The 9695-nt window shown below is 40.0% G+C and overlaps 1 protein-coding gene across 1 annotated transcript; it reads right to left on the bottom strand.

Moving 5' to 3' along the window:
- Positions 1–2712: 2712 nt before the first annotated feature.
- Positions 2713–6788, bottom strand: PDC (phosducin). Its single transcript, XM_074597764.1, has 3 exons — positions 5868–6788; positions 3938–4098; positions 2713–3240 (listed from the first exon to the last, which is right to left on the bottom strand). The coding sequence occupies exons 1-3, from the start codon at positions 5926–5928 to the stop codon at positions 2713–2715; spliced, it is 750 nt and encodes a 249-aa protein (XP_074453865.1). The 5' UTR covers positions 5929–6788.
- Between the last annotated feature and the right edge of the window lie 2907 nt (positions 6789–9695).

The raw sequence follows: 9695 nt of genomic DNA, 5'->3' as shown, positions 1-9695 counted from the left end.
CATTTACTTTTTGTTATTCAAGAATCTCCAAATAGTAGCACAATGTTTGAGTCAGGTCTTGCTTTTTGTTTTTAATTATTTTTTTTCTGTAGAAATATGGATGACTGCAGTGATCAGAGCTTTATTTGCAACTTCATTAGTCATGAGCTTCGGTTGAGGCTTGGCGTCACATGTGTGTTTTCTTTTTCTTTGTTTTTTTTTTAAATTACAGGTTGAAGGAAATCCTGCTTAAGCATGCTTAATCTGTCTCTTAAATTGGAGTGTCAGCTTATTTCTTACAACTACCTATAAATGTAGTTTCTGTGGTGGTTGTTGTTTATTAGGTTTTTTTGCTTACAGCTTGGCTTCTCAAAGAAGTGAAGCTTACGTGAGCAGGCTGCTGATGTGCAGTCTAATAACTTTTGAACCAAGTTTGACAAAGAAGGAAAGTTCTCAAGAATGTTAAGTTCCCACCAGTGACTTGGAGTTTTTCTGGTGTGTAGAGGACAGACGTTTTTCATGCCTCTTCTTTAAAACATGTCATGAAAAAATACAAGGCGAATATTGTCCTGCTGCTTAAGGAACTGGTTATTCTTGTGATAGAAGATAATTCATTATTTACTACGTAACCTGTTTTAAGGCCATGAGATTTTCATAGCGTTAAGTGTATCTGCAAATGGTGGCTTTCTGAAGAGTCAAGCGACTGATGCAAACGAAATGTTAAGATGAAGGTGACTTTAGCTGAGGAGTAAACATCATGCTTCTGTAAGGGGAAAAAGGACTGCTCTAAGGGAAAAGCTTTATTCCACCTGGAGTTCTGTCAGAAAAACTTATGATAGTCCTGCATGCAGAAATCTACAACACAGAAATCATAACATTTTGGGAAGATGCTATTTGAATTCTTCGTCAAATAAAAAAATGATTTGTTTTACAGGTTGAAGAAGATTGTACATTGTTAAGAGATGATCAGGAACTTCATTCGTGTTGCCTAGTGTACAATGAGGTGAGGTTTCTAGTGCTCTGTTAAAATATTAATCCATGGCAAAACAATGTTAAAAGTAGAAATTCAGGAGCATTTTGAGAATCCCTAAAATTGGACAAATAAAAAAGATATATATTCTCTTTCTTTCTTTTTTTTAACCATTATTTAAAACAAGGCATAAGTTGAGTTTAAATCATTTTGTTTGAAAGAGTATCTCATGACTCCTTCAGTAATGTTTTGCAGGGTTATATTTCCCAAATCTTTTTGAGTGGAATTGTTTCTTTGTGCAGATCTGTTGGAAAGTAGGGTAACTTTCAGCTGCCCCTGTGAATTTTGCAAGTGAATGAAAAGTGGAAGGAAAAAATGTGTTTAAAAGAGTGATAAGAATCTGCTTTTAATGTGTGGGTTATATCACTGGAACAATGGTTCCTTGGTGCTGGCCACTTAATACTCAATTCTTACTGATCCATCTGCAGAATTTCACAGGGTGACATTTCCATGGTGGGATCTTGACCCAAAGCACTCCGAAGTGAGCAAAACATGAAACTATCAGATCAAATAAAAACTGGTGAGTCATTTGAGTACTGAAAATAATCTTTAACATTTTGATTCTCTCAAATGTTATCAGCAAAATTGTATGCGGTTAAGATACAGATATTTGTATCGTCAGAGTAAGATACAGATATTTCTGTCCTCAGGGTAAAATTCAGTCTTCGGCTTTGCCAGTGTGCAAAAGAAATCGTTGAAGTGTGGACATGTTTTGTTGTTTTGTATTAGAATTGGAGGATGTGGATTTTTTTTACATCTACAGAGAGAGAGAGGAAGGTTTATAGTGAGTTCGCCTTGTGTTGTCTTCTCAGATAAATTGTTACGTTGTGGTTCTCAGCAGCATCCCTTTGGCAAACCTTAAAACTTTAAGTTTAGTAAATGTCTAGTGAGTGCTTGCTAATATTTCACATGTTTTTAAGGTTAGAGTTGCATACTACCAATGTATTTCACACTTCCAATGGCAGGTTTTGAGAGCTGTTAAGCTTTATTCAGAGTTATTACATAAGCACAATATACTTTTTCAGTAACTCACAGACATTTTAAATATTACTGTTCAAAATAGGGAGCAACAATGAACTGAAATTAGCTGGTAATGTGGCTGTGTTAGCTGCTTGGATGACAAACTTACAGAAGCGCTGAGCTAACGTCTTTATTTTCATGAATATTGCAAGTTAAATGCAGAAGCGTAAAATAATATCCTAGATACCTAAGCTGTTTAGGAGTGCAAGAACATCAGGCTATTTCTCCTTAAAACTGCAGGCTGAAATCTTGGTCCTACTGAAGTCAGTAGGAGTGAACCAGAGGAGCCAGGACTCGCCATAATTCCAGAGCATGGATATGGGTTTTTTGTGTACACAAAGGGATGGATCAGTCCCATTCCTGTTGACATTAAGCTCTTGTGCTTATTGGAGACACGCATGGGCTCTCAATGTTTAATTATTTTTTTTCCTGAATTTCTTAGAGATCACCAATATCATCTCCTGTTCTTCCTATTACTTGCAGTTGATGTGGAAGTAATTATTTACACGACTGTATGTGTTTTAAGTAAAATTCACATACTAACAGTTAGGCAATGTTTATATATATGTATCTTACAAATAAATTAGTGAAGACAGCCTTCTCTAAATGAGATGGGTGTTACTGAGATTGATTTACAACATAATGAAGAGGAAAGGGAGACAGTAAGGACCGTGGCTCTCTAATTATTCAACATCTTGCTCATCCGTGTTGCCATTTCCCAGTGCTGGAAGCTCCCGTTCAGGTAGCAGCCCATACTCGTTTAGGAAAGACTCCACATCCACAGCAAAAAACTCCTCATTGAATTGTTCAGAGATGCTAATGAAATTGCTCAGAAGCTCCCCGCCCTTATAGACAAGTAGAGTGGGAAGCACTTCGTTTGAGAAGCGGTCTCCAGCCCCCGTGTCGGAGGCCTTGATCTTGCAGAACTTCACAGTGGCGTACTCGGCCGCCAGGCAGGTCAAGCTGTTGTTAAGAGCATCGCAGCCCTTGATGCCGTCTTCGTAAATGTGGACGATGACGGTGGTAGTTTTGCGTTCTTTCTCAATGGCTTCCAGGAATTGTTCCCCATTCTGCAGCTCGCACAGATAACCGTATTTTGGCCCAAAACTCAGCCTCTGATGCATATCCTGCATGCAGCGCTTGCGGTACTTTTGTAGGCAACTTTCATCTTCTTGCTCATCATGAATTAATTCATACTCCTGCATGCTCATCTGTGAATATTGAGAGAATGTTATATTAGTAAGTGGTCATCTGTTGGCACTGAAACAGGAAGAGACTAAGTTGTTGTCTAAAGAGCATCACATCGAAAGCTTAGCCAGAAGTACAGTCATGTCCTACAGTGACTCTGTAAGGTCTCTTCAAGAGATGAGTGAAGATCCTGTCTCAACACTTGCATGTCAACTTGATGGTATTGAAGATAGTTGCCATATTTGGAAAAAAAACTTCTGGATCTTCCAGAGTTGGTGGGAATTTTGCCAGTGACTGTAGTGGTGTCAAAGTTTAATTCCTGTGGATTTGGGTGTTTTGTGTCCCCCCCTTTCAGAACTGGTAAATGGCAATGAGTGACATTCAGGCTCAGAGCTCTATCCTGACTAGTAGGGTTTTAAGCATGTTAAAAATTTTCCATTGCCTTAACCAAGGATAGAGCATTGAGGCAGGGAGGGGAGGAAGAAAGGTCAAATTCTGTGTTGTGTGATATGGTGTTGTGAAATATGCTGCTTATCTTACTCAAGTTTGACTTTGCTTGAGAGAGTAGTAGATAGATGGTTGGACGTGCATTATTTCTGTCTTTATGGTGTGAGCTCTGCTAAATTGCAAAGGAATCAAGTCTGGCAAATTCAGGATTTTCTAGCTTATAACTGATATGTTTTACATAGAATCAAAATTAATTTATTTTGCTTTACTTACCTTACGGCAGAATCTGTCTCTGGTGTCTTTATCATCTTTACTGAAAGATCTGTGTGGTGAAGACATTTGTCTAAGAATTTCTTTCTTGCTCGAGGATAAGGAGTCTCTATCTTCACTTTCTAATTTAAACTTCCGCCAGTCATTGATCACACCTTTGGGCCCTAAGAGAGATGAAGTTAGATGAGAAACTGGTTGCTACAAGAAGCCGTCTTAAGAAGTTTCTGCTCTTTGATGCTTTGTCCTGTGCTGCAGTTTATCCGTCTGCCCCTCTTCCTTCCAGAGCACTCTCCAGGACTGCTGAAAAGCAGAGCTTTGTGACCAAAGCATTACATTAGCTTGCAAAAGAAAGACAGACAGACCACTTTGGTGGTCTGGTTCCTATCAGAATCCTGTAAAAGGATTGTGGTGAACTACACGAGTAGTTAAAAAGGATGAGAATGTCGAAACCTGTTAAAACTGACATGTTGGCCAAAACTAGTATTTCGTAGAAGCATATTTGCATTTCTTTATAGACGGTGTATTTGAATATGTAACATGCTTAGGGACTTAGAGTAAAACTAAGAATACAGGACACTTGAGGTTTTGGGGTTGTTTTTAAGTTCATACATGTTCCACTGGAAGAGTAACCTGTAAGAAAATGCTATGATAATTCTGATTGTAATGCTAAAATCTTGTAATGCCAAAGACCAAATCTTGGTCTTCGGAGATGGTTAATTAAAGCAGTTAAATTTTGAAATGGGGAAAAAAAATAAATTTCAAAATTCCAGTGGTGTTTTTCAAAACAAAAATGTTAATCTACATTTTTAGATTCTAAAGCAAAAACAAGGAATATTTTAGTGTTTTCAGAGTGAAGTTTATTTCTATGGAAAATTTAGAAAAGGCTAGGTAAGCAGCTCTCCCTCTTAGAAGAGAGATGTGGTGTTGCCAGTTGCCAAGACTCGGTTTTGGATTAAATTTCAACGTCTTGAAGTGGTGGCGAAAGGCACTACACACCTCAGTGGAAAGGGAGGGTGACCTCATCTTTTGCAAACAAGATTCCAAAGCAGGAATTAGCCTGAACCTCTTGGCATAGTGATAACAGTCCAGTAGCCTGATTTACAAAACTATTTTGAAGCCTAGGTGTGGATATAGTGCCCCACGTTTGGGTCCCTAAAAAAAATATACGTATATAATAATCTTAACCAGCAGCAGCAAGAATGGCTTGGAAAGAACCCCAGAAAGAGTTATTACAAGAGCTACATTTACTATAGCACAAAGAAAAAGAAGCCCTCGGAGCAGAGGAGGGAATGATTGACATATAGTTACCTGTTGTTGGGGTGGGATGAAGTGATACCCGTCTTTAGAGCTGAATACAATGTCAGTACTCATAAAAATCATGGTGACTGAGTGCTGGATTAAAAAGAATTGTGATTCTGAGCAAGGATGCTTTCAAAGCTTTTAAATGCTATGCTGTGTTTGCCAAAAGGATTTATAGGTTTGCTTTTAGCACTGCATGTTCCTTCTATACGAAAGAAAAAATAATTCAGCCTTTATAGTGAAACCTTACAACCTAGTTCTAGTGTGTGAGAGTTTTTGTTGCTCTTCTGTTTTCTTCTCTTTTCCCCCGAAGAAGAAAGGCCATTATTCATGACTGAAGCAATAAACCAACAGGAGCTGCATTGGGCCATTGCTGTTGGTGGCTTCTTCAGTTGTCTCCTGCGTTTGCCATTTGCTTCAGTTATGAGGAAGATTGGCATAAAGATCAGTTCAGTGTCACCTGCCCTTCTGTGAGGGGCATCACTTACTCCAAAATACATTCTCTTTGGCTTTGGAGCCTATGTTTCCGTCCAAGGGGTTTGGCAAACCAATTGGATCTATTTGAATTCTGGGCTTCCCCAGTGAACAGGGACAGTTTAGCTTATTTAAAAAAAAATGCAGTTAGTTTCCTTGCCTGTGTGTGTTGCCTGCCCTTCAAAATCTTCTTCAAAGCTGGTGTTGGCGTTTTCTTCCATTTTGGTGGCTGGAGTGGGAGACGCTGCAAGTTCAAAAAAGGAGAACGGTTAATAACAAGCTAGAAAAGGGATAAGTTGGCAGCAGGTACAGTGCAGTGTGTAATTTCCTGCAGCTGTTATGTATCAGTGCAGATCAAAATACACATAATAATTGTAGAGTTTCTCATCATCTCATAAAAAGCAATTAGGATATATGTCAGTCTCTTTAAAAGAATGCCTGTCCAGATTTTTACTGAAAGTGCCTTGGCGAGGGTTTCTTCATTTTACTGTTCCTTCTCAGCCATCAGAGAATATTGGGAACATGGTGTGAAGGAAGTAGTGGTTGTAAAACTTTCTGCAATGGGAATGTGTAGTGAGTTTTCTGTTGGGTTTTTTTTTGTTGGTTTTTTTTTTTTTTTTTAATCCCCCTTGGAATTGGGAACCTATTAGTTTTCCAAGTGCTCTAAGTATTTATTTTTAAGGGTTACCTGGACTGCTCACTTCTCATACAGAAGACGGAGCCAAGTATTTGAACCTGTTGGGCAAGAGACCTCTGAACATCCCGGAGCTAGACTGCTTGTACTGGTTGGGCCGTGTTTGTTACAAAACAGAAAGAATTATGGGGGTTATAAATCAAAATCACTTTCCTGTTCCACCCTTTCTATAAATAAGGCAACCTAAGGAGCCAGACAGCAATCACAGGGCGCTGCGATATGGCAGTACTCAAGCAACACCCTTTTTATCTTTTCTGGTGGAGTTTTTGAGAGGTGAAGTAGAACTGCAGTTTTTTGAGGGAAGAGGTTTCCCTTCGTGTGTTCCCATCGACGGGACGAGCCCAATTGTGGGTGGTCCTAGAGCATGACAGGGTGGCAGGGTTTGGCCAGAGCATCAAGCTCTCAAGGTCAGGCCGGTGTTCTGCTGGTTCCCAAAAATCACAGTAAATGTTGTTGGAGTCCTGCAGCTTTCATGAGAAGGTTAGTTATCTGTTTCAGGAGGATATACGGGGGAGAAAAGTACCCATTCTTCACATGCATTTTTACTACACTGCTGATAGACATTTACATAGCCCTCTGCATGAACTCTGCCACCACATAGCACTGAGTCTTTTCTCATGTTGCACATCAGTCACAAGTTTCCTTTTTAGTAAAAAACCTGTAATTCTAATGTGATAAAGTGTCACTGTCCACGGGAGTCGTAAGACAGATGAAGGTTCCCATTTAGTCTGGACTAATTTTAGCGGTTCAGATGTTAAGGTAAGTGTGATTTGATTTCACAGTTAATCCCATCTTGAAGCAAACGCTAAAATGTCATGCCACAAATGCCATATTTAAAAGCCGCTGGCGTGTTAGACTAGAGTGACATTAGTGTTGTAGCATGGATGCACAGGGGGAAATGCACCTTCATTTTTACATACCAGCATCAAGGGATAAAGTGGAATAATGTCTGAGCAAGACACAAGGAATCCAATTCTTGTGTGTATTGGGACTAAAGCTGATTAGTAAACGTGCAAAAAATTGTTCCATACATGTACTTGTGGCAATTAATCAAAATGTGTGGGAAGCATTGCAAATACGTTTGGAAGAAAAGCAAGTAGTGAATTATACTTTATTAGTATAAATTCTTTCTGTAGATATATTGTCAGCGTATAGATCCAGATGATGGGATCAATTGCTATTCAGTCAATTCTGAAATAGAAATATGAAACTAATCCCTTCTCAAATAGACAAAAATAAAAATGTTTGCCATGTCAGGGATGCACAGCTATGTGGATATGCTGGGTCAAAGTCTGGGAAGTCATACCTGTGACTTATGTGGACATCTACAAAAAGCTCTTTCTGTCTGCTGGTGCTGAGGATTTTCTTTGTTCCATGAGAAAAGAGGGGGTTTGATTCTCTGTATGCTTTGCTGTTTTGTGGCTTTTAGCCCTGAAAGGCACTAAAAATAGAGGGTATGAAACATAAGCAGTCTGCTGCAGGCTCAAACCAGAAAACTGACCACGCTTCTGGTGAAACATAAGAGATGGGAACCGATTGCTTAACAAATGAAAACTCTCCGGAACATTTATGTTACTGATCTGCTGTACCTAATAAATCTGAAAAGATTAGGTGAATCATAACAGCGTGGAAAACTGTGTTTCACCATTCTTCTGCAGTGTGGCATGAGGCAACAACCCTGACAGTGCAGAGGCTGGTAAGCTGACCATGGACCAGAGAGTGGGGAACTCCTTAAGCTTAATCCTGGCCCTGCCACTGAGTCAGGCTGTGAGCCTGCAGCAAGTCACGCAAACCGCTCTCCTTTCTGCTTAGTCAAATTATAAATATTTATTATTCTTATCTTTGCACTGTGAGAATCAGGCTGTCCAAGCCAGGTGTTTCCCAATTAGGTACCTGAGGACACAGGCATATGAACATGTACCTGCAAGGAGATCTGTGGGAAGCTGGGTTATAGCTGGAAGAGCTGCCTCTCCTCTAGCACATACTCTTCCTTTGAAGAGAGCTCAGTGGAAAAAGGTGTAAGCTGTTGTGTTTTCTGCGTGGGCAAAAATGGGCAATCACCAGGGTAGGAAGTTCTCCCACATCCTTGGGAAGGATTTAGATAAGGTTTTTTTTGTGGCTGGTAGTTCAGTGTTTTGTTTGTATTTTGGGGGGGAGGGTGGTGGTTTTCTTTTATGTGCTGGGCATGCAGCATTTTCCAACGTGAAGTTCCTGATATTTGGAGAAATGTAGGTGCTACCAGCTCTGGAGCATGTTGTGCAAGTGCCTCCGTGTGGAAATGTCAGTGCGTAATGCTGAGACAGCAAAGCTGAGAAAGTAAAGACAGTGTAACAGAGCCCTTGGTAACGACCCATCATAAGATGTCTCATCTAAAGTTGGCACCTCCCCAGCTTTCCAGGTGCACTGGAAGCTGGTGTGCCCACTGCTGGGACAGCTAGAGCCATCCTCTGTGTCAGACAGCAGCTCTTATAAGAGCTGCTGCACTCTGCAACCCCCCGGACAGGCCATGTTTGTGCTCCCAGCTGCCAGTGGGTGCTAATTAGTTGACAGATGGTGGTGTTTTTTCGAAATTTGTTAAGGTCATCTGTCAATACAACCTGTGTCACCTGGGAGCATCGTGGAGTGTGGAAGTCAGGGGCTGCACTTGGCTGCGTGGGGATGGCTGCATTAGATAGGGATGGACTTGTGTGCTGGAGAACGTACATCCCTGGTCATTGCAACCATCTCTTAGAGAATCCTTACTGCTTTAAATCTGATTTATTTATTTATTTATTTTACATAAATGTGCAGTCTCACAATCCTGCTAAATGCTTGCTCGGAGTAAGAGGACACAGAGCAGAATATCCTGAGAGGGTGGTAAAGTCAAACAGGATGATGCGCAGTGATGGTGAGGCGATAATAAACATCATAGCTAAAGATATTTGTGTCTGTTAGTTCTAAGGAATTACCGACAGACCTTTCAGGACACCAGCTTCATTGCCACTCAAGTTCTCCCTTTGCACCATTTTAACAGCACGCAATATGCCAGTTGAACAGCAATCTTTGTGGGGGAAGAAATTGCTGATTTAAAAGATATATTGCATTTTCATTAGCTTTTGTTATTGATTTTGACAAATGAAAGTGGCTCCTGACATCTTTATTTGAAAAGTACTAAGGGGGAGAAAAAATTTTCTGTATCAAGTCTTCAGATCATCAATGTCTTAGGCTGTATTTTGTAACGCATATAGTGACTTCACATACATATTTTAAGAGACTGATCATTCTATAACTTGTTTACTTTCCTGTCTTCATGTC

Source organism: Larus michahellis, chromosome 8, assembly GCF_964199755.1.
Source record: "Larus michahellis chromosome 8, bLarMic1.1, whole genome shotgun sequence".
Classification (NCBI taxonomy): domain Eukaryota; kingdom Metazoa; phylum Chordata; class Aves; order Charadriiformes; family Laridae; genus Larus; species Larus michahellis.
Note: the sequence above shows the minus strand (reverse complement) of the source record. Positions and strands in the feature narration are given on the sequence as shown.

Coding starts and splice junctions, on each gene's coding strand:
- PDC (XM_074597764.1), bottom strand. CDS start 5,928: ATGGAAGAAAACGCCAACACCAGCTTTGAAGAAGATTTTGAAGGGCAG. Junction 4,099..5,867: donor AGGGCAGGCAACACACACAG/GCAAGGAAACTA, acceptor CATCTCTCTTAG/GGCCCAAAGGTGTGATCAAT. Junction 3,241..3,937: donor GAGACAGATTCTGCCGTAAG/GTAAGTAAAGCA, acceptor CAATATTCACAG/ATGAGCATGCAGGAGTATGA.